Below are 25,224 nucleotides of genomic sequence, written 5' to 3'. Positions count from 1 at the left end.
TCATCAATGCCAGGAATCTCATCTATGGTTCTGCTTCCATCTGCCATGGTAGGTTCCATCTGATTCTGTCTGTTCTCACAAAAGAGAAACAGATTTATTTAGAGGAAAGTGCAGGAATGGTTGGACAAGTGACCAGCAATCCAACAAGAAGTTTGAAATAATTAGGGAGGTGGGAGGAACTTGACACCCCAGCTTTCTGTTGCCCAATCCCTCCCAATTCCACATTTTCTCTCTTAGAACCTCCAGATAAAGGGGCTTCATCTAGTTCAACCCATACTTGAACAGAAATATCTTCTTCAACATCCCTGAAAAGTGGTTGCCCAACTTCTGTTGGAATTACCTCCCAAGGAAAGCTACTTTGGGACAGTGTTTTAAGTTTTCCCTTATATTGATCTGAATGCCTGCCTCTTGATCAGGCTTTTCTCAGGTCAGGTTCTGTGGCCAATGACATATACAATGTTCTAGGAAGATGCTGCTGTTTGTTTCCTATCACCTTAATTTTTGGTGAAAGCTTTGGACATGAGATTGAAGAACCCAAGAAACCCTTTACTCTGTGTTTGGGACCCATATGTTTGTATGTGTGTGTGTGAGAGAGAGAAGGGATGGGGAGACACAGAAAAACAGAGACAGAGACAGAGACAGAGACAGAGAGACAGAGAGAGAGAGAGAAAGAGAGACAGAGACAGAGAGAGAGACAGAGACAGAGAGAGAGAGAGAAAGAAAGAAGGGGAGAAGGGGAGAGAGCTGCAGGAGGGTCTGGTGATATTTCTATTCTCTAGTGTGAAGACAAGAAATTGAGTTCAAATCCCATCTCTAACATTAGCTATACAATCCTAAGCAAGTCACTTAATTTTTAAGTTTCTTCATTAATGAGAAGATTAGACTACATGTCCTCTGTTAATGCTATCCAGTTTTGGATTTTCACCCAAGCTGTCACCTGTGAGGGAACAGGATGGCACATGAAGGACTATGGGACAGGAACTAAAGGGAACACACAGAGACCACAGATGGTGGGCATAGATAGCAATGGCAGTAAGATCTGGCTGCCACATAAAACCCCAGGGTTCACTGATCATGAAGTTGGGTTGTTGATGTCCAGGACAAGATTTATGTTGTGTGAGTGCATCTGGGTCTTTTCAACTATGTAGCTGTCCTTTTAACTTTTCTATTGCTAGTTATTTTCCACAGAATAGTGGTCCAAACTTCTTCTTTTCCCAAGTCTCCAGTTCTCCATTGTTCACCACTTTCAGCAGAAAATCTTGTGTCTATCTTTACTGAAATCATCATATCACACATAATTAAAGTTGGAAGGCCTAAAAAGTCAAATTACTTGTATAACATGAAAGAGATTCACTCAATTACACAGCTAGTGTCAAGGATAGGATAAGATTTGAACTCAGTTCAGTTAAATCTGATTTAAAATTCAGTCTTCTATCTTGGAAATTTTTTGGACTAGAATGCTTCCAACTCTGAAATTCTTCAATTCTGTCATTTTTCCCACCCCTTAAAATTTATTTATTTTTGTTTTTATCTAAGGTTCTATCCTAGACTCATTTCTCTTCATTTTCTACTTTTTCACTATGAACGATTCTATCTTAATCCATAGTTCCAATGATCAGCTATACTACATAATAGACATTTAGTAGATATTTGTGTCCAGCTTCCTTCCTTCCTGGTTTTGGTATTAACTAGCCCTAGAATGAAAGGTAAATCTCTTGAGGAAACTAAGTCTCAATTATCCTTTTGTTATTAATCACCCCTCAATGTGATATAGTGGGCCAGCCTTAGATTCAGGAAGGTTTTCCTTTTACATATACTAGCTGAGGCACCAGAGACAAGGTCACAACCTTTCAGCACCGCAGGAAATTCTCTGATATATAAATTATACATGGGTTGCTAATTTGGAATTGTTGACAATTTTTTTTCACAGGTATTTGGAGTTTCTTACAAAGATGAAATCACAGGTCTGGGTCACCCCCAAAATTTACAACTCACATTTATATAGGTCTTAAGGGTTTATAAAGTGCTTTCTTCACCACTGTGTAAGGGAGGTCTTATCCCTGTTTATCAATGAAGAAAAGTGAAGAAAAGGACTTGATGTCTGGCAATTGACAGAGTTGAGATTTGTAACCATATCTTCTTATTCCCAGAACAGGGCTACCTCCTACAGTCAACAACACCCCAATAACATCCAGGAGCCAAGTTTTTAAGAAATCATCCCAGAGCCCTCAACATTCCAAAGGGGGTCATGGGGAGCAATCAGGGATGCTGTACTGACCATCTTTCTCTACAATGCATTCTAAGATGTCAATGATTTCCTGAGCTGCTTTCATTCTCTCTCCCTCCCCCCTCCCTCTCTTCTCCCTTTCTTTCTCTCCCTCTTTCCTCTCCCCTCTCTTTCTCCCTGTCTCTTTTCCTCCTCCCTCTCTTCCTCTCCCTCCCCCATCTCCTCCCTCTCTCTCCCCTTCAAGCCCCCCACCACATACACACAAATGCATAAAGTAGCTAAATCCAAGACAATTTGGGAGAGAGCAGTTAAGGGGAGAAGGAAAATCTAGAAATTCTTCATTCAGAAGGTGGTACCTGAGTTGCATCTAGAAAGAAAACAGGGACTCTACATATGAGGCAGAGGTAAGGCCATGGTAGCTGTTTGACAGAATGCAAGTTGGGGAAGAAAATTTAATGGCTGGAAATATGAGTCAAGGCGCATAGGGGTGATGAGATCCTCAATTATGGTATAAGCTGTGTGAATGGCAACAAAGGGTCAGAAGCTGAGCCTCCTTTACAAGAAGCAGCTGAGGAAACTGAGACTGAGAGAGATTGGGTGATTTGCTAATGAGTATTTGAGTGGGAATTTGAACCTAGGTTCTCCTGACTCTGACTTCCAATGCCCTCTCTGTTGCCAAGCTGCTCCTAATATACATTCAGCCTGTTAATTGTCTCCAAGACTTTCTTAAATGTGTCATCTCCTCTTCATATCTATTTCATAAGGGTCTGACAATAGATCATTTAAAGGTAAATTTCAGATTATACTTTTCCTCCCACCACCTAGTGTCTTAGCCTGAGTTCTGCTGTACTATGGATTAAATATTGCTGAGTTAAGTCAACAAGCATTTCATAGTACTTGCTGTTACTGTTGTTCAATTGTTTTCAGTCGTATTCCATTCTTTGTGACCTTAGTTGGGGTTTTCTTCACAAAGATTCTGGAGTGGCTTGCTATTTCCTTCTCCAGCTCATTTTCCAGATAAGGAAAATGAGGCAAACAGGATGAAGTGATTTGTCACATACCTAGTGTCTGAGGCCAGATTTGAACTCAGGCAGATGAGTCTACCTGCAGACCTGGCACTCTACTTTGGCACTTAGTTGCCCCTTATTAAATGCTTAGGATGTGCCAAGAACTGTGCTAAACACTAGGAATACAGTCCTTTGTGGTCCCTTCTCAACAGTAACGACTATTCGAATAATTTAGGCAAAAATATAATTCTAGGTTCTAATTACTCAGGTAATTCAACTCTGCCTTTGCCCTCACCCATTCTCCCAAAGGGCCCCCCCATAACTGCTATTTCTGCTCAAAGCAACTAATTACTGAAGGTAGAGGTTCCTTCTTCCTAGTTATTCCACAGGTCCCACAATGCAAGCAAGCTAACCTCCAAAATCTGGACCTTGGTGATCAATGTACTTTGTTAAGTATTAAGCTCTTCCTGTTTTGAAAGCTCATCATCCTAGACAGAGAACACATCAAAAATTCTTACTGTTCCTGGACAAGCATATTCTGGGAGACCCTTTTCTGCACAAGGAGACTTTCCATTTCACATAGAGAGAAACTGAGGCTCAAGAGTGGTCATTCCCAAAAGAATGCAGAGGTGGAAAATAGGGAAAAGGAAACTAGGACTGGAAACCACATCTCCAAATTCTTGGATATAGCCCTAAGAACTTACACACCCTCACCAAAAACCCATGTGTCTTCAGCTTATTCCCCTTCTCACTCCCATCCTACTCTGACCTTGGGCCAGACTGAAAGCACCCAAGGTTTCTGGATTTGTAAGATCCCAGTATTTAGAGCTGGGAGGGATCACTTCACAAGTGAAGAAACAGGCTGTCATCTGGAGTGACAAATGACTTTGCCCAAGGTCACACAGGCACTAACAGAACCAAATGGAATGTTGCAGTGGAGAGATTGCTGGACTTGGCAGTTAGAAAGTCCTGGGTTCTGTTTGATACTAGCTGTGACCTTGGGGCAAAAGCCACTTAATTTTGGTGGGCCTGTTTCCTCATCTATAGAATGAAGGATCTGGACGAGATGGCTTCTTCCTCTTCCAGCCTCTTCCAGCTCTAAATCTCTTTAGCTCCTCTAAACGCAGATCCTTTGACTATAAATGCAAAACTCCTAGAATCACACTCTATCATGCTGCCTCCATTTGGACAAAATTAAATTAGAAAAGGAAAGCAAGGGGAAGAGCCGCTAAATCATTCTAAGGGCAGCTCTGACCTCAGAGAAGTCCCTTCTGTTCTCAGCACCTCAGTTTGCTCAGTTGTAAATGAAAGGGTTGGACTTGATAACTTCTCTTGCAGCTCCAATACTGATCCAGTAACTAGAAGATTACTAAGTCTCTTTCTAGCACTAAATCCTATGATTACAACCTCTCCTCTTCCCTTATTAACTCTGATTTAATGAGATTTAAAGGGGGGAGGATAAATGGGATCCTAATATCAGTTCTCCCTCCCCTATTCCCCTCCTGTCCTCCCCCACTTGGGGTCCCTTCTTCCCAGCCCCCATTCATAATCAAGGGCCCAGTCATCTCCTGACAGTGTTGTGCCAGAATCTGGCTGCCTAGCAACCAAACCCAGCCTGTCACCATGGCAAAGAGCTGAGCAAGTGAAAGACAAGAGGTTGGTATGTCTTTTTGGAAAAGGAAAAAAAAAAAGCCATTAGGGAGGTTTGTTGGTTTTTTCCTGAAGTCACTGGTATTTTCACCTCAGTGATACTGACATTAATCATAGGATCAGAGATTTTGAATGGGAAGTCACTTTGGAAAGATTCCTATCTGTGTGACTGTGATCATTTAACTTCCCTGAACCTCAGTTTCCTTATCTGTAAAATGAGTGCCTTAGACCTGATGGTCTCTAAGATTATTTCCAGTTTTATATTTCTGCTTCTAATTTAACCCACTATCTCCATCACCCCTGTTTCATGTGATACAATGGTCCTTCTCCTTGCCCAGGTAAAACCCCTCCCATCTGCTGTAGTAGCTTATCCCCTCTATAATTCCCAGTCTCTCACTAATTTTTATAGTTTCTTCCTTGCTTCCTACAAACATGGCCATGTTTCTCTCATCCTTAAAAACCCTCACTTGATTAACTAATCCACAATTATCCTATATCTGTCCTCCCCTTCATGACTAAGCTCCTTGAGAAAATCATCTACATGTGGTATCTCTAAATCTCCTTTCCATCCGTTCTAAACCCTTTGCAATGAGGTTTCTGATATCATTCAATGGAAAGTGCTCTCTCCAAAATTGCCGATAGTCTCAGCTGCCAAATCTGATGACTTTTTCTCGGTCCTCATTCTTGGTCTCTATATAGCCTGTGATACTTCACTTGTTGAGTTCCTACTTCCTGGATATTCTTTCCTGCAGGTTTTTGTGGCACAGCTCTTGCCAGATCTTCCTCCTACCGGCTTGGCTGCTCCTTCTCAGTCTCCTTTGCTGGATCTTCATGGAGGTCACACCCATTTGATCACAGATATCCCCTAAGGCCCTCTTCTTTCCTCTATATGAAAGGTTCTAAAGCAGGTCCGTGAACTTAAAAAAAAAAATTTATAACCTAGTTAAATGTAATTATTTTTCTTTGTAATCCTATAAACTTTATGCTCTTACAAATATTTTGAAAGAGTCCATAGTTTCCCCAAGACTACCAAAGAGATTCAAGTCACCAAAAAACCGATATGAATCCTTGTTTATTCTGTGGCACATGGTGATCAGTTCAGCTCCCTGAATTCAATAAGCATCTCTATTCAGACAGTTCCAAATCTATGCTAGTCCCCACCTATTTTCAGGTCTCAAATCCTCAGTGACCTTCTGAATATGTCAAATTGAATCTGTTCATAAGAGAATTCCTTATTTTTCCTTCAAAAAACTTTCTCCTCTTTGAAACCTCTCTGATACTGTTCATCACCCCAGACACACAGGCTCAAAACATGGGTGTTATTCTTGACAATTCAGTCATACTCACCCCACATATCTAGTTTTTGGCCTAGTCTTGGTGTTTCCACCTTCAAAGCATCTCATCCATATGGGTCCCCTTCTCTCCCTTCACACAGCCATCCCCCCGGTGCAGCCTCTCATCACCCCAGGCCTGGATCACTGCAGTAGCCTCCTAATTGAATTCCCTGCTTCAAGTTTCTTCCCACTTCAATTCATCCTCCACTCTGCTGTCAGTGATTTTCCTAAAGGACATGTGCTAATCATCTCTCTCTCTCTTCCTTTCCCTCTCTCCCTCTTCCTCTCTCCCTCTTCTTCTCTCTGAATCTGTCTCTGTCATCATTCTGTGTCTGTCTCTCTCTCTAATTGTCTCTGAGTCTCTTTCTCCCACCTTTCTCTCTCTCTGTTGTCTCTTTGTGTCTGTTTCTGTTTCTCTCTTTCCCTCCCTCCATCTTTCTGTCTGTCTCTGTCATTCTCTATATCTCTGTGTGTTTATGTCTCTGTCTCTTTCTTTTCCTCCTCTCTCTTCTCTCCCTTCTTTTCTATCATCCCCTTCCCCCTCCCTCCCTCTCTTTCCTCCTTTCCCTCTTCTTCTCTTTCTCCCTTCTCCCTCCACCCTGGTTTTTAGAGCATTAGCCTTTAAAATGACTCTAAGTTCTGCCCTAGCTTAACTGTCCATGAGTCTATACAAATGTATCTCTTCCTCTGCCTTTTTTTAGTTGAATTAATTCAGTTTGATTGACAGAATCAAAGATGCTTCTTCCTTTTATGTCTCAAAAAACAACTCTTGTCAAGTTCCTCAAAGAAGCCTTCAATCTCATTTCAAAGATGTTGGAGATGAATCTCCAAAGATTCTCTCCAAAGAGAGGCTGTGACTTGCCCAAAGTCACACAGCTAATAAGTACAGACATAAGTAGAACCTAAGACTTCTGACTCCAAATTCAGGAATATTCACCATATCACATCTATATTATCCCCATTTTATAGATGAGCAAACTGAGGTTGACAGAGTTAAATAACTTGCTGTGGGTCACAAAGCTAGGAATTATCTGAATCAGGATTTGAACTCAGGTCTTCCTGAGACTCAATGCTTTACCCACTAAGCCAATATGTCATATCTACTTATCTGTAGGACTTCTTGAAGGCATGGATTATGTTATTTACTTCTTTATATATCCTCATGATATGTATAATAGATACGTAACATATTTGATTGAATCCATTTTGGAGAGCAGATAAGACATCTGTCCTGTGTCCTGGAGAAGTTATTGGAGCAGGTATCATCTGTAGGCTGGGAAATTATAAGTTCTAGAAGAGGAATGGCTTGTTCAAGATCACAAGCCAATTAGTGATAGGGCCAAGAATAGATGCCAAGTCTTAAGACTGGCTATTCATGGCTATTTTCCATGATGCTATGTTGCCTCTCCATTTGTGTCTCATCTTGAGACAATATCACATCAGTGTAGAAATACTGGTTTTAGAGCCTGAAAACCAGGGTTCTAGCCCCAGTGTTACCAAAGAAAAAGCTGTGTGATCCTGGGGAAGTCACTTGCCCTCTTTACAACTTTATTTTCCCATGTGCAAAGGGAAGTGGCTGGGCCACATGGAGGATCTGCTCTAACATTCTGCTCTCGTCTCTCTCCCAGTGGGCAGCAGCCGGTAAGACTCTGGGCAGGTTCCAGAGCTCTAGGAAAATCTGTGTCTGGGCAACTGCTCAGCAGCTGAAATCTCAAATTGCTACCATCTGCAGGCATTTGAGAGCCCATGGCGATGGGAAACTGGCCATATAGCTGGCATGGGGGGTCACACCCTCCTTCTGGGTCCAAAGGAAAGCAGAGAATAAAAGTCACTGCCCGGACAGGACAAGGGGAATCTGATTCCTGACTGCATAGTCACACAGTGCATTCGATCTCTCTCCCTAATTGAACAAACCTTGCTTTTCTCAAATCCCAGGTCACTGGTTTCAGTAAAAGAACCCTGCACACAGAGATTGGGGCCAGAATTAGCATTCTAGTTCATCTCTGGACTAGCTTCAAGACTTCATCTCTCTCTCTCTCTCTCTCTCAATTCTCTCTCTCTCTCTCATATTCTCTCTCTCATATTCTCTCTCTCTCTCTCTCTCTCTCTCTCTCTCTCTCTCTCTCTCTCTCTCTCTCTCTCTCTCTATATATATATATATATATATATATATATATATATATATATATATATATATATATATATATATATATATATATATATATACCCTCCTCTCACACTATATATCTTAATTTCCTACACCTGGAGGTAATTATATCTGACCCTCTTCTAGTTTCAAGTGGATTTGTAGAAACTACCACAAATATATTCTAAAAAAAACCAGTCATTCATTTCAATACTATAAATATTTATTAAATGCCTGCTGTGTGCAGAATATGGTGCCAGGCAAAATTTAAGGTGCAGTTAAAGCACAATTTCTGCCCCTCAAGGAGCTTACAAATAACAAAACCATAGATAGCTACATTACACAATATTATAAATAGTGTACAAGAGGTCCAAGCAAAATCCTAGATAGGGTCTTCAAGGAGTTGATGGGGGATGGAGAAGGGAAGAGATCATTGCTGACTTGGCAGAATAGAATTCTGGAAGGCTTCATAGAGACAGTGACATTTCAGCTGAGTCTTAAGGATTTCCAGAAGGGATAAGGGAAGAGGATATAGGAAAAGGACATTAGAGGAAGCTGTGAGCAAATGGACACTCATGGGAAAGTACTGACATACACAGGGATTGGAGACTAGTCTAGTTTTACTGGAAGTAATGCAGCCTACTTTATAGTGGAATAAAAAGACTAGATAGGCAAAGTGACAGACTGTGGAGGGACTTGAATGCTAGACCAAAGAGTATGAATTTGAAAAAAGGCTTTAAAATAAATAGGGGGGAATTTAGAGATCTGTGAATAAGGTGCATTCATATCTATGATAGCAGTGGAAAAATACACTGGAGAGGGAAGAAAATAAAGGCAACAAGGAAGCTATTGCAATAGTTGACCTGGGTAGTAATGAGAGCGCTTACTAGTCAGTCATCAAACATTTATTAAGCATTCATTATTTGTCAGGTATGGTAATAAGTGTTGGACAAGTGTCACTATATCGGTGACAGTAGCAATATAAGGAAGAGGGGCCATGAAAAAAAGTAAAAACACCATAAAGAGAAAATTAACACTGGGCACTCATACCACTATCATTCTAGGGTTTATGTAACCCCTGGTCATTGAAAATTACTTACATATACTCTAATTTTACCCACATATATAAATAATGAGGCTTAATTTTCTATGACAAGACTGGGAACACCCCAGGACACCCTGCTTTATCTGCTCTGACTGAGAACGGTGATTCAAAATTAAGTTCCTCTCCCACTGAATGAGATACTGGGACAGAAGAAGATATGCAGAAAGCCCTCTGGTGAAATAAGGCCCCACGCTGGATTAATCTAATGGAAAGAACCCTGGAGGTCTGAGTCAGAGGCCCTGGATTCAAGTCCTGCCTCAATCCCTCACTAGCTGTAGGATTGTAGGTAAGTCCCTCCCCCATTCTGGTCCTCAGTTTTCCTTTTTGAAATGAGGGATTTGGACCAGAGACTTCTATAATCTCTTGCAGATGTAACATTCTGTCATTCTGTGACTGAGATCTAGCCAGTGCTTTCTCTTACTACTGGTGCAACTTGGGCTCCACACTTCCGGGGATGAGGTTCCCCTTCTCTGTGAGAGGAGGAGGTGGCTGGCTGCTTCCTCTTGCCGCCTCCCAGGGGTAGAGGGAGGACACAGACCTCAGAGGGAGGCCTGGCTGGTGATCCCTTTGAAGGGGTGGGATTCACACTAGCTGTGCTGAAGCCTCTTGCCAGTAGCAAGATGTTGCTGTGTTTCTGCTCCAGCAAAGAGCTGAGAAGGAGACAGGTCGTTCTGACAGGGCTATTTATAGCAGGTGCTACAGCCTCTCCAATGTGTGGGCTTTGCCACCCATTGCCACACAGAAACAGAGGAAGCATTTTTCCCCTGGGGGACCCCATCTCCCAGGGTTGCAGGTGGGAGGTGATGGAGGAGAAGAGGAATCCTTTAGAAACTCAGCTTTCCTTACTTAGGGAGGAAAACAGCCAAGGAAAAAGTAATCTGCATGATGTAAGGAAGGGAATCTTTAAAAAATAATAATAATAAATCCCCTCACGATGTAAGTCTGAGTAAGAAAAGAGTTCTGGAAAATGCTATTTATAGCATTCCTGTAGGGGCAATTTCCCCACCAGATGCCTGCTCTCCTCCCTACCCCCAAGCCACATGCATCTCTTCCTGAGCCTAGCCCAGCCCTCCAGCCACAGTGACATCCCACCCACCCCACCCCCTTAATAGCCCTTCTAGGGTAATTTCTCACTCATGGACCAGGCCCCACCATGTGGAGCTCCAGGCTGAAAGGGAATCTCAGTTGGTGGAGAAAGCATCTATGCCTGATATCAAAACTCATTATAATTCAGCCCAAACCCTTCAAAAGCAGCAATCCTCCAGAGAGCAGGAAAAAAAAAAAGGTGCTAAGATGATTTTACATCACTACCATTTGCACCTCCAAAGCATTTTTAATCCCTACGTAGTATACTATACTTTGTTCTTGGAAACAGGAAGCTTGTGCTAGAGTTCTGAGTTTGACACTTAACCTGTGTGGCACTGAGCAAATCATTTCATTTCTCTGAACCTCCATGCCATATATGTAAAATGGGGATCATCCATCAACAAGAATGTATGTGCTGGGCACTGTATTAAGTAAGCACTATAAATGTAAGGCCATAAGACCCACCCTGTGTACCTCTTCTGGGAGGAAAGCAGTCTGCAAAATTTAAAATGTTGTGTAAATGTGGGCTATTTTACAATCGGAGTCTTTCTAGGACTGGCCAGGCAAAAAGAATATTATCCCCATTTTGCAGGTAAGGATATTGGGGATCAGAGAGATGAAATGATTTATCCAGTCACTGATTCACAGAATTTCAGACTCTGAAGGGACCTCCAGTCCAACTCAGACATGAGAGGAATTCCTGTTATAATATTACTGACAAGTGATCATCTACCCTTTGCCTGGGGTCCACCAAGGTGAGGAAACTTACCATCTCTTGAGGAGACCTAGTCTGCTCTGATGATTATTGTTGTTCAATTGTGTCTGACTTTTCATGACCCTACTGGGGATTTCCTTGGCAAAGGTACTGGAATGTTTTGCCCTTTCCTTCTCCAGCTCATTTTACAGATGAGGAAACTGAAGCAAAGAGGGTAAAGTGACTTTCCCATGTGATACAGTTAATAAGTATCTGAGACTGGATTTTAACTGAGCAAGATGAGTCTTCTGCTCAGCTTCTGGCACTCTATCCACCAGGCCACCAAGCTATCCTTTCTGAGAATTAGAAAACCTAAAATGGCCTCTTGGAACATCTCCTCATCCTCTGTGTTCTCAAACTGGAAAAATAAAATAAAATCTAGTCCCTTCTTCAGATCCTTGAAGACAGCACGGCTGCCCTGGATCTTCCCTTCTCCAGACTAAACATGCCCAGTTCCTTTAACCCATCTTCTCATGTCATGGACTCGAGATCTTTCACCCATGTTGACTGCCCTCCTGTGAACACTTTCTAGCTTCATCAGCATTCTCTTAACCTGGATGCCCAGAAAAATACAATATTCCAGATGGGGTCTGATGAGGACAGAGTTGGGAGAGGGTCTCTTTTATCCTGGAAGTTAGGTTTCTGACTTCATCTCAAAGGCTTTCTGGGGGGTTGCTCCACCACACAGCTAGATATATAGATCCGAGTTCTGACTCAGATTCAACATGTTCCTCTCTAGATCCTGCTGCCTTGAAAATCAAACAACTCTGGCGAAGAGCACAGAGACTGAACACTGAACCAACACACAAAGTATGGAGAAAAGAACTCTGATTTTTACCAAGCAGAGGAAAGTCAAGGGAATTGAAAGGAGAGGAATAATGAGAGGATGGGGGAAGGGCAGGATCTTCTGATTGTTATATGATTATCTCCCAGACATGAGACCTTACAATTCAGTTTAAGCAAGGACTTTTGGCAAGGTGAATTATTGATAGGGGAGGCTCCAGAGATGAGACTGAGATCTTTTTTGTTGTTGTTAATTATAATCCGGATAAGAATCTTGAATTAATGATGAGCCTGCCACACACCTGTGAAATTTAACAGCTCAATCTCCCCCAACAAATGGTCTCTTTTCAGACAGCCTCTCCCAGAGTTTGGCTCAGGGCCCTCCTCTTGATTAAAAAAAAAAAAAAAAAAAAAAAAAAAAACTAAGCAAACAACTTTGCCACTAAAGCCAAGATATGTTGCAGATAGCGAGACAAGACTGGAACCATTTTGGGGGAGTAGACTTGGGGAGATGTTGGTTCTGTTTGGGAAGCAGCCAGGGAAATACCCCCAATTCCAAAGTTTCACATAAGCATGTCAGGGACCTAAAGCAATACAGCAAGTTAAAAACTATGAAGTGTGGGAAAAAATTATTAGCTTTCAAGCCAGCCCCCTCTCTTTACTTGTGCAGAGTTGGAGAGCTCGATTTTAGATGGTTTCTGAGCAAAGTCCCATGGGGGACTGAAATGCGGAAGTCTCCACCTTGGTCCTGCTAAGAGCCAGAGTGACATCCACCTTCTAGTTAATCCTCCTGGGACATGGATTTAGCTCATAAAGGCAAAGGGGGACGGCCAACTTTGACCCTCAGCCATTCCCAGGTGACACTGGGCCACAATCCCACCAGGGGACCACAGCATCTTCACAGTTACATCAGACTACCCTAACTACCGCCTGAAGGATACTTTTATAAGATGGGAGAAACCAAACTATCTTGGGTAATTTACCTAAAGGTGCCACGCCATCCCTTATCTGCCATCCAGCCCACGTCTTCAGGAGGGGCAGTCTCCGGTATCTCTAAGGCACCTGCCCACTCATAGCCAGAAAAACAGACGGGAGGGACAGACAGACATAGCTTCTTCCTGAGGGGAAGGAATCGCAGAATCTAGGGACTTGGAGGGGACCTTAGCTCTCATTCTGGAACACAAGGGGCTGCTTCCCCAAATTAAAAAGTACCTCCCTCCCTGTCTTTTCCTTTTTTACCTTTGAGGGGGCCTTGCTCTGTGTACTCCTGAAAAAGGAAGTCTTGGCAGTAAAGAAGCAGTCCTCCAGATCTTCATCTAGGCTGCAGTACCCACTGCTCATGGTGCTGTCCACGGTCATCTACCGCGGGCGCCCGCCACGGGAGGCTGCTCTCTAGTTCATGAGCATGAGGCAGGGGGTGGGGGCAGCGCGCGGAGGTGAGACCCCCGCAGCTCCGAAGGGGGCAGGAGCCCGAGGATTTCTCTATTCACTTGCTGTTCAGCCAGCAGGATCCAGTGTGCTCAGCTCCTCGTGCTCCTGCTTCCAAACACCTCCTCGCCTCCAATTCGGCTTCTGCTGGGCTTTTCTTGCCCCCTCCTTCCTCCACTTTAACGAAAGGCCGGCGGGCTCCTCCGTGGACTAACCTTTTCCCTTCTCCGCCCACAGCCGTCCTTTCCCCAATCGGCGCAGCTACAAAACACCGGTGTCAGAGCCGGGCGAGTTTTTTCTTCGCCTCCCTCTCAAACTCACCATCTGTGGTTTAATCTCCTCTGTCGCAGCAGGGCTGAGCATGCAAAGCTCACCATCTCACCACTGCCCCCCACCCCCCTCCCCTTTCCTGCCACTCTCGGAGTTTGCAGTGGAGTTCAGAAGCCACTTCCTCTTGCAAGGTTTCTCTTCAAGCTTCCTACAAAGCTGTCGTGAGCACTGAGTGCAGGCTGGGCTGGGAAGGGAGGGGGGCGATTGCCAACCGACCTCTCTGGGTGCCCAGGTAAGGCTGGGTGCTGGCTGCCCTCAAGCCCGATTGGGAGGCTGGGAACGAGCCATTCATGCTCTAGATTCTAGGAAATACAACCCACTCTTCAGCATCCATGAATGATTAAGGGATATGGATAAAAATGGACCAAAAACTCTTCCCTCCTCTATCTACCTCTTTCCAACTCAGTGACAGCGGCTTTCTGCTGTGGGCTTCTGGGGTACCGAACCTGAGTCAATCGACATGAATAGAAAAATAAAAGAGAATAAATGCCAATCGTTGAAGAAATCGCATTTTAGCAGAAAAGTTGCCAGAGGGGACTTGGAAAATCCTTGTGAACACAAGTGAAGTATATGCAAGAAAACGTTCTCACTTGCACAACTGACCCAGGGTCCTTAGGAACCAACTACAGAGAAGGGTTTCGTTTTTAGACTCCCGCAACTGTGCAAAGCTTATTTACATATTCTTAGATGTCTAAGAGATATTTCTCACAGACTTTGCCCATTCCCAACATGAGGGAGGGTTCATGTGCAAATCCCCATTTGAAAAATGCTTGGAAACTCCTTAGATCATCTATTTAGCAAAGATCAGCAGAGGTTCTTGGCCTCCTGGGGCACAGGTCATAAGGTAAGGCTGGTTACTTGCCCTTCAATTTCTGGCTCTGTGGTAATAGATTTATAGCTAGGAAAAATCTTGGAACTATTAATTCGAAACCCCCTTTTACTGTACATATGAGGAAACTTAGATCCAGAAAAATTAAAGGATCCACCTAAGGTCATACAGGTAGAAAGAAGTGGGTTTGAATCCATTATCTCACTCTGGATCCACTATTTTTACGAGGCCATGCTGCCTCCTATGGGCTAGTGCTGGAACCCATTTGTCTGCTTTCTCAGCATTATACAGCATTATACCAGCCTTCAAGATAATGGGATTTATGGAAAGATTCACATTAACTGATGCTGAGTGAAGTGAGCAGAATCAGGAGAACACAGTAACAACATATGATGATCAACTTTGACAGACTTCTCAGCAATACAGTGATCTAAGGTGATTCCAAAAGACTCATGATGGAAAATGCTATCCACATGCAAAAAAACAAAAACAAACAAACAAAAACCTATGGAGTCTGAAGGCAAATCAAAACATAAAATTTTCCTTTTTTTTTTCCCTTTGTTTTTTTTCCCTTTTTCTCTCACAACATGACAATTATGGAAATATGTTTAATATGATTGTACATGTATAACCTATATCATATTGCTTGCCATCTTGGGGAAGGGGAAGAGGAGGAATGGAGAGAGGGAAAAAAGTTGGAACTCAAACTCTTATAAAAATCAACATTGAAAACTATATTTACATGTAATTGGGGAAAAACTATTAAGTGGGGAAAATAAAATGAGAATAGTGATTTTTAAAAAATGAAGCATGTTAGATTCTGAAGAAAAAAAGATGAGGAGCAGCTAGATGGTACAGTGGATAAAGCACCAGCCCTGAAGTCAGGAGGACCTGAGTTCAAATACATCCCAGCTGTGTGACTCTGGGCAAGTCACTTAACCCCATTTCCTCAGCAATAATAATAATGGGACTTAGTACCCAAGAAAAATAGAGCAATGCCTTTAAATATCCAGAACTAGGGTTGGACACCATATGAGGCCAATCTTATTGCTCTAACTATATAAAATCACAAAAGACTTTTGTATGCAATGGCTTAATTAAGAATTCTTCAATACCGAATCCCTGCAATCCCAAGACATGAACCATTCCATGACTTTGCTACTTCAGGAGAGCCTGGCTCCTTCATTTAGATGTTCAGGCAGGCTCCCCAGTGGAAACTTGGTGGAAGGGAAGATTCCCACTAAACTACCAATTCAGTTTCAAGTCCTAATATTGTTCTGAGAAGAACTTCCCCTCTTTAGCTAAAGTTAATAATAGTCCAGAGAGATTATAGAATTTGTTCATAGTAACAAAAATGTCCAGCTCAGGATGAGAATTGAAGTCTCCCAACTTCAAAATTCTTTTTTTTCCCTTTACACCACACTGACTCTCTGAATTTGTTATTGCCAGGAGGGTTCAGATGGCAGTTTAAACTGGCTCCCTCTTCTCCACACAAACCTTTTCCCAGAAGCCTAGGAGTGCCTGGAAGGAACAGACACATGATAACTAAAACCCTGCACCCCCAACAGGACTCCTTGGCTCAGGGAGAAAAGTCAATACCAGTAGCTGCCTCAGCCTCTGGTCACAAGAGAACAAATGGCTGTGGGTGGTAGAGGTCAGTAGAGGGAACAGATGTAACAAGGGGCAAACTTTTCTCCATGGGCATGATTTGGGAGTAGCTTTATTGGGAGTGCTCCCTCCATCCTACTTGGTACTCCCCAGGAAGACATCTGAGTTGGGAAGGCTGGTAAGAAACTTCATCAGTCTTTTCTCTCATTCAGTGCACATTCCAAATCAAGTGTCACAATGATGAATGATGTAGAGATAGGGGATCTGCCTTTTACACTAGCCATCAATAACAGGGGCACGGGCTTTTTCCCCGACAAAGACTAGAGGATATTTGTTTTTCACTGTACCATCTAGGTAGGCGGGAATCTCGGATGTATTTTCAGAAATGAGCTGCCAACTGTACCCAGCAATGCTTCATGTTCTTAGAATGGCTCAGGGCTCCCAGAAAAGGTCCTGCTGAGCAGCTCATTTCAAATGTGCACTTTTAAAAGACTATTTAGAATAATCCTTTTAAACACTATATCCAAAATACTCCTCCAGGAAACAGAGGGGAGACTCAAACTGTGAGTGACGTCTTAGATGCCTGGCCAGATTGGAAAGAATTCTTAAGTGATGGTGTTTTTATAGGATGTCACGTGTCATTCCAAACATGCTTATCAATGCCATTTTTGGTATTAAATTTCAAGCTTTCCAAAACACTTTCACCTCAATTAACCTTTTTTCACTCAATAAGCATCTATTAAGTGCCTACTATGTGACAAGGCAGCTAGGCGGTACAGCAGGTAGAATACTGGGCTTGGAATCAGGAAGACTCATCTTCATGAGTTCAAATCTGTCCTCAAATATTTACTAGCTGTATGACTCTGGGCAAGTCACTTAATCCTGTTTGCCTCAGTTCATCATCTGTAAAATAAGCCAGAGAAGGAAATAGCAAACCAGTATCTTAAGCCAAGAAAATCCCAAAAAGGGGTCACAGAAGAGTTCACATGACTGAAAACCACTGAACAAAAACAACTATGTGCCAGGTTCTGGGGAACATGCAGCCCTTTTGTGATGAGCCTTTCCGTTCTTATCTAGGTTAATCCTCACATAGTAATTATACTGGACCACATATCATTCCAAGATGGTAGAATCTACCAGAATACTTCCATTAAAAGGTAGTACAATAATAAGAGTGCTAAGTTTGGAGTCTGAAAAAATTCAAGTTCAATCACTTCTGACTGCCTCAGTTTTCTTTCTGTTTTTTAAAATTTGTTTTTAAAAACTTTTAAGTTCTAGATTCTTTCCCTTATCCCTACCTCCAATCTCCATTAAGCACATGTAAAGTTATGCAAAACATTTCCATAAAAGTCATATTGTAAAAGAAAATATAGATCTCTCCCCCCAAAAAAACCCTCAAGTAAGAGAGAAAGACAGAGAGAGAGAGAGAGAGAGAGAGAGAGAGAGAGAGAAAGAGAGAGAGAGAGAGAGAGAGAGACAGAGACAGAGAAAGACAGAGAGACAGAGAGACAGAGAGACAGAAAGATAGAGGTAGAGAGGCAGAGATGGAGACACAGAGAGAGTGTGTGTACAGACATAATCTCTTTCTCTGGGTAGAATAGCATTTTTCATCATAAATCCTTCAAGTAGTCATGGATTATTGTGTGGCTGAGAATAGCAAAGCCATTCACAGCAGATCATTCCAGAACATGCTATTACTTTGTACACAGTACATTTCACTTTGCTTGAGTTCAGGGAGGACTTTCCAGGTTTTTCTGGAGCATCCTACTCATCATTTCCCACAGAACAATGATATTCCATCATAATCACATGCCACAATTTATTCAGCCATTCCTCAAATGATGGGCATCTCTTCAATTTCTAATTTTTTACCCTAGAAGAGAGCTGCTCTATAAATATTTGTGTACATATGGATCTTTTTTCCTTTTTTAAATATCTTTTGAGATTCATGCCTAATGGTGTTATTGTTAGGTCAAAGGATATGTATGGTTTTATAGCTCTTTGGGCATAGTTCATATCTTCTGATCATATTCCAACTGGGGTGTGGCTCTTATTTTTTATAAATTTGACTGTTCCTTTTATGTTTGAGAAATGCTTCTTCAGGTTTTTTACCTATAAAATGGAGATTGTGAGGGTCAACTGAAATATTTGTAAGGTATTTAGCATAGGGTCAAGCACATAATCCATGCTTTAAAAACTACTTCTTTCCTCCCAGGAACTCTTTAGATGGTCATAATGACCTTATGAGTGAGGATAACTGTTTTACTGATAAGGACACCGAGTCACAGAAGGGACCTGCTCAAGATAACCCAGCCATTAATGACAGAAATAGGACTAGAACTGAGATTTATTTTCCTGACTTCTACTTTACTGTTGAGCCCAAATGAGTCCAGTCTTTAGTGTGAAATAGGAGCCAGGCTATGTTGACAGGACCCCTAGACCTAGAAGGAATCTCTCTCATTCTTTGTGTTTGACTCAATGTCTCCATTTGGGGTTTTCTTGACAAAGATGCTGAAGTGGTTTGCCTTTTCCTTCTCTAGCTCACAGATGAGGTAACTGAAGCAAATAGGATACAGTGACTTTTCTAGGGCCACATAGCTAGCAAGTATTCAAGGTTGGATTTTAATACATAAGGATGAGTATTCCCAACTCCAGGCCTAGTGCTCTCTCCAATGCACCTCCTTATGTTACTTTGTAACCTTGAAAATATTATTATTATTTTAAAAGGTTCTACCATACTGGAAAAGCTCTAAAATACTCCTGGAGATAGACTGTGTTTATATTCTAAGAATCAAGCTAGATAAATATTTAGGCTCAACACCAGTAGAATAGCTTCTTTCTCCTTCACTCTCCATAGCCAGTTGCCCAGTCTTTGTTCATTTTACTTTTATAGCATCCTTTACATCTTCCCCTTCTCTCCACTCACATAGCCACCCTCCTCATCCATGCTTTCATCATCTCCCACTTGGGCTACTGCAATAGCTTTTCTAATTAGTCTCCCTGCCTCAAGTTTCTTCCCACCCCCAACCCTCTTCCTTGGCTATATCACACTTAGTGACGCCCTTGTGCCTCCCAAAACAAAACACACAATCTTTTGTTTGGTGTATAAATGTTTGCAATCCAGCTCTAGATCAATCTACCTTTCTAGGTACACTGCACCTCATTCTCTTTCCTATGCTCCAGCCAAAATAGCTTCCTTGTTGTTCTTCATAGCCAACATCCCATCTCAAAGTTCCCTCTGCACAAGCTGTCCGCCAGGCTTGAATGCCCTTCCTCCTCAGCTCTGTCTCTTGGAATTCCCAGCATCCTTCCAAACTAAACTTAAGCACCTCCTCCTTCCTAAGTGTTTTCCTATTCCCTCTCTCTCAGTTGTTATCTCCTTACTCCAAAACTCTCATATGTATTTGAACATATCTTGCATTTACTTATGTAGCTATAAGCTTCCTCCAAACAAAAATATAGAAATACTAGATCCAAGGGATGGTGTAGATGTTGTTAATCATTTGATAATATATTTCATGCTATTCTTGAGAAAAAAGACAAAGAACATAATGAGAATAGTTAGATGGATTTGACAAAGGCTGAATAATAAAGAATTGTTATTATTAGTTAAATGTTTCTTTGGCAGAACATTTCAAATGGAGTGCCGAGGAATCTGTGCTTGGCCCTATGCTGGCTAACATTTTTATCAGTGGCTTGGCAGAGACAGCATGTTCAAATCTGCAAATAACCCAAAGTTAGGAAAGGCAGCTAATGTCCTAGAGGACAGAGTCAGGACCACAAAAAATCTTGACAGGCTGGGGCATTCTTTCATTTTGAGATTTCTGTCATCTTACAGTTGGATTAAAAAAAATCTAACCTTGAATTACGGGGGAGATAGGATTAGACAACAATTTATCTGAAAGAGATCCTGGGTTTCTGGTGGACCATAAGTTCAGTAGGATTCTGTGGTATGATGTGGCAACCAGAGGAGCTGGTTTGCTATTGGGCTACATGAAGAGAGGTAGAATTTCCAGGACAACTTGCTTTTATGTGTTGTCTTCCCTATTTGAATGTCAGCTCCTTGAGTGAAGAAACTCTCTCTTTTTGTTTATATTTCTAATCCCAGTGCTAGGTGACTCAGTGGATAGTGCTTCCTGGGTCATCTTTGTATACTGGGAGGGCACTTAACCTTGTTTGCCTCAGTTCACCATCTGTAAAAATGAACAACACAGTGTCTGGCACCTAGTAAGTGCTGAATAAATGTTTGTGGATCTCCTTCTGAACTCTGCCCTGAACAGATCATTTCTGGAATACAGCATTCAGTTCTGGGCACCAGAGTTTAAGAAGAACATTGATAGGCTGGGTATAGAGAAGGAGAGGGAGGGGAAATCGAAAGGAAGTCAACTAAAATGTTCCATATTGTGTTCCAAAAAGCTAAAGTTCTGAGGGGTGCCTAGGCTTAAGAAAATTCAGGGGAGACATGATTATGAATTCAAAGGGTTGTCATGTTGGAGTCTTTGTCAAAAAAATTGAGTTAGTTTCTTCTTCTTCTTCTTTTTTTTTTTTTTTAGGCTGGGGTTAAGTGACTTGCCCAGGGTCACACAGCCAGGAAGTGTTAAGTGTCTGAGACCATATTTGAACTCCTGAATTCAAGGCTGGTGCTCTATCCACTGCACCACCTAGCTACCCCGAATTAGTTTCTTCTAACCTGCCTGATCCTCCTAACCCCCACATAGGTTGGTTTAGTTTTTCCTTAAAAATAAAAATTCATGTTCAAAATTTAATTAATCTAGGGGACTATGACTCAGATCACAAATACAGTTTTCTAGTGGCCTAAATACCAAAGGCAAGACAGAAGGAGTCAGGAAATCCTCCCCTGGCACCAGCATATTAAACACAGAAGCAGGTAAGCTGTACCCAACTGAATCAATGCAATCCTTGCTGAATAGACTTCCTATATTGTGATTAAGAGAGCTTCCTCTTGTTGACAGATGGATGATCTGAGATTGTCTCATGATATGTCAGTCCCAAATCTGAACCACTAGATTGGTCTGGATGGGACTAGACATGTTTGACCCCAAATAGCAAAATCAGGTGGAAGTGATGAAGTCAATTTCTGTGTTCTGTTAGAAAACATTTCTAATGTCCCAAAGTGGAATAGGTTGCCTTGGGAGGTGGTGGGTTCTCCTAGATGAAGGTCCACAAGCAGAGGTAGGATGACCACTTGTTGTGTCTGTCATATCTGGGATCAATTTCATGAAATGGTTGCTGAGGTCCTCTTCAATTTTAAAATTCTGTGAGTCTTTGAATGAAAACTCCTTGAGGGCAAAGACTGTTTCATTTTTGCTACTGCATCCCTAGCACTAGCAGAGTGTCTGGTACATGGTTAGAGTTTAATAAATGCTTTTAGATTGAAGGAAATAAATTCTTTAGCCATGAAAGACCATGAAATAAAAAAAAAATACAAAGTGGCTCTCAGTCTGGATTTCCCTTCCCTCTTTGTTTCTGCAGTGATCATGGCATGTGGGAAAGAAGGAGCAGAAGCAGGAATTTCTAAGACTGTCTATAGACATAAGCTTAGTTGTTCATAAATCAAACGTGAAAACCTATTCCAGTGACTTAGGAGACAGAGCTCTAGAAAAAAGGGAATCATATTAATATTTACATTCTTGCTTTAAATTAAGCCAGAAAACAAAAGGAAGTTTCACCTAAGTGGAATAGCTTTTTGAGTTCTTCACAGAGAGGCAAATATAGGAACAGGCAGAATTGGTTTTATTGTGCATTTAAAAGCAAAAAAGAAACATCATTTTGTGGCATATTTGGTTGCTCTGTATTACAGTGCGTATGGTGGGCATTCGGCAAAGACCACTATGAAGGTAAAATAAGTACTAACATCTTAGCACTGGACAAGGAAGAAGAGGAATCCTATAAAGAATAAGATCCTCTTAATCAATCAACCTATTTTTTAGTATTCAAAAATTTTAATGCAAAGGTGGTCCTAGGGCCAGATAAAATGTTAAAAATATGACTTGGGAATAAAAAAAGAAGACGATTTAGATGCCTCGTGCTTATATGTCAAGAATGTCTATCTTCTCCAGGAAGAGAGATGGGAGGTATTCAACATGGCAAATTTGAAATAACATTACAAAAACCAAAATTGATGATATCCTGACAGTAGGTAAACCACTGGTTACTGAAATGGAAGTCATTTAAAATCAATTGTCTGGTGTCAGCCCCATCAATTTATTAGTAAAAGACAAAAATAAATGTCCAATAAAGAAATAGAAATGAAAAGATATACCATATAGTTATAACTTCGACTCAACAAGTTATAGTTGGCAAATGGGAAATGGATAAAAATACAGACCATTATGTCCAATAAAAATTTAACCTAGGCAAAATCAGTCAACATAGTGAAAGAACCATCAGCATCTAAAAAACATCTCAACCAGAAAATAGTTGGTCTCCTTACTACTTAGGGAATTATAGTAAGCTCTTTTAAAAGCTACATTTTTGGGGCAAAAAAATGAAAAAAGATGTTGGAAAATTATGAGAAAAAATTATTAGTAATATCACCTTATAAAACAAGAGAGAAAACAAATTTACAAAAATCTTAGCAAAGAACCAGTTAAATCATCATAAATTTGTCCCAAAGTATCTCAGATTGACATTGGAAAGGGGACAACAAACAGATAACCAACTAAAAAGATAAATCATGATTTCTTCACTACTAGGTTTTTCCCTGGGAATAACAGAATCACCACCTTGGAACTCTAGCACCATAGTGCCCAATGTGTTTCATGAAGAAGTAGAAATGGCCCCAAACAAAATAAAGATGAGAAAATGCAATCAGACTAGATCAAGTATGCAGCGAATAGGACAATGTTGGAGACAACACAGTTTGGAAAGTTTTTGAGGGACAGTTTCTCAAGATGGTTGAAAAGAAAGAGACCACACTTGTAGAACTTGTAGAAAATAATTACAGATATAATTACCCCCTAAATATAATCAAGATAATAAATATCAACTGGTCTTTATGCCTACTTTTCCATTTCTACAAAGTTTTTATGAGAACAATTTAACTGTATAAGGCAACTAGGTGGTGTAATAACAATACTAGGCTGGGAGTCAGAAAGATGAGTCTTCCTGAGTTAAAATCCAGCCTCAGACACTAGTTGTGTGTCTCTGGGCAAGTTATTTAACTTGTTTTCCTTAGTTCTTCATCTGTAAAATGAGCTGGAGAAAGAAAATGGCACATCATTCCAGTATCTTTGCCAAGAAAACCCCAAATAGGGTTATGAAGAATCAATTATGACTGAATAACAACAATCAAAAAAACCTTTCTAGCTTTAGCATTCTCTGGGTCTATGACTTATTCATTCTCTAATCAAAATAATAATTCCTTGCATTTTCACAGAATTTCCACATCAGAGATAACATGGTACAATGGCAAGAGATTTAGAGTTTTGGAATTTAGTCGAGGATTTAGAATTAAAAAGCTGAGTTTTATGTTGGATTGCTTGCCATCTTGAGGAGGAGAGAGGAAAGGGAGGGGGGGAAATTTGGAACGCAAGGTTTTGCAAAAGTGAATATTGAAAACTATCTTTTCATGTATTTGGAAAAATAAAATACTATTAAAAATAAAATAAAAAGCTAGATTCAAATGCTGCTGACACTTTTTAGTTGCATGATTATGAGAATTTACTGAACTTGAACAGAGCCTGTTTCCTCATTTGTAAATGATGATGCTAATAACTTTGACCTTCCCTCCCTCAGCTATTGTCACCTGGCATTTATTAAGAGCCTACTACTCAACAATAGCCACAACATATCAAGGGTAAGTCAGAGGAAGGTATGAGAAGGAAACAGAAAAGCTGTTTTTAACAAAAATATTTTAACAAAAAAGTCCCACAATTCACAGACAACATTTTTATGATCATTCAATTGACTGAAAAGTGCAGAGAACAAAAGATCCCACTCTGTTGTTTGATTATTTAAAAAAACAAAACAAAAAAAAAACCTACATTTGATCCAATAAAGCAAATGCTGCCTCAAAGGCTCTCCTACAACAAAATGTCTCATGAACATGTTAAAATTAGACAAGATAGCTTAAAAGAGGAAGCAGAGATACTTGAGTTTACAATTCTCTGATTATTAATCTAACCAAGACCTATTAAATAGAAGCATATGTTTACTAGAGGTATTTATTATTATCACACCTCTAATATGATTCTGGTATTTGAGAAATGAGTGGAAAAGGGGAGGGATGGTTTAAAGTACTTTGATAAAAGGTCATTTAAAGAATTTTGTTGTAAAGTTTGCTGATGGGGAGAAAAGGGAATTGACATATTGTGTTGTGATGACCACTCTTGTTCATGATTTAGGTAATCTGGAGACAGAAATCCGAGGAGTGGTGGAGCTTGACAAATTGTGGTAGTGATCCATATAGAAAAGACAAATTGTGAATCAGGCATTGAATTACTGAATAGAATTACTTGGAGGTCTATAAGCGACAGCAACAAGGATCTGGACAGGGTGATGTGAACTATCAAAGAGAAAAAGATGTCATTTCAGTTAATGATGACATCAAAAAGAGGGTCTGAAAGTGACAGTGGGGAACAAAAACTGTGTCAACTCATCCTTTTGACTCTGTATGTCAGGGGGATGTGAGAGAAGCAGGAGACAGTCTCAGAAGGTGGGGGAGGAGGATGAAAATGTGCTGTCTTCAGAAGAAAGCTAATTTGGGTGAGTCCCAGAAGAGGAAAAGAATGTGAAAAGAGGAGATCTAGAGTGAAGGATGGTTAACACTGGACCAGGGATCCAGAGATTATCATGGAAAAGGGACTAGAGAGAGAGGGCTGGGATTTAGTTAACTCTGGGAGAAGGGAAGAGAAAAATATTTATAAAGCCCCTACTATCTGTGAGGCACTTGCTAAAAGAGCTTTTACAAATATT

At 41.1% G+C, this 25,224-nt stretch overlaps 1 protein-coding gene across 2 annotated transcripts in view; it reads right to left on the bottom strand.

The window, feature by feature from the left end:
- Positions 1-25,224, bottom strand: part of RASSF5 (Ras association domain family member 5) — a 109,539-nt gene that overhangs the window by 29,705 nt on the left and 54,610 nt on the right. The window contains exon 1 of one of the 2 annotated variants that reach the window (XM_074309001.1): positions 13,332-13,920. The exons of the other annotated variant lie outside the window; for it this stretch is intronic. Within the exon in view, the coding sequence (XP_074165102.1) occupies positions 13,332-13,451 (120 nt within the window). The 5' untranslated portion in view covers positions 13,452-13,920. Of the gene's footprint in view, positions 1-13,331; positions 13,921-25,224 lie in introns of those variants that run through there. 2 annotated transcript variants of the gene reach the window in all.

The sequence above is a fragment of the Sminthopsis crassicaudata genome, chromosome 4 (genome assembly GCF_048593235.1).
Source record: "Sminthopsis crassicaudata isolate SCR6 chromosome 4, ASM4859323v1, whole genome shotgun sequence".
Taxonomy (NCBI): domain Eukaryota; kingdom Metazoa; phylum Chordata; class Mammalia; order Dasyuromorphia; family Dasyuridae; genus Sminthopsis; species Sminthopsis crassicaudata.
Note: the sequence above shows the minus strand (reverse complement) of the source record. Positions and strands in the feature narration are given on the sequence as shown.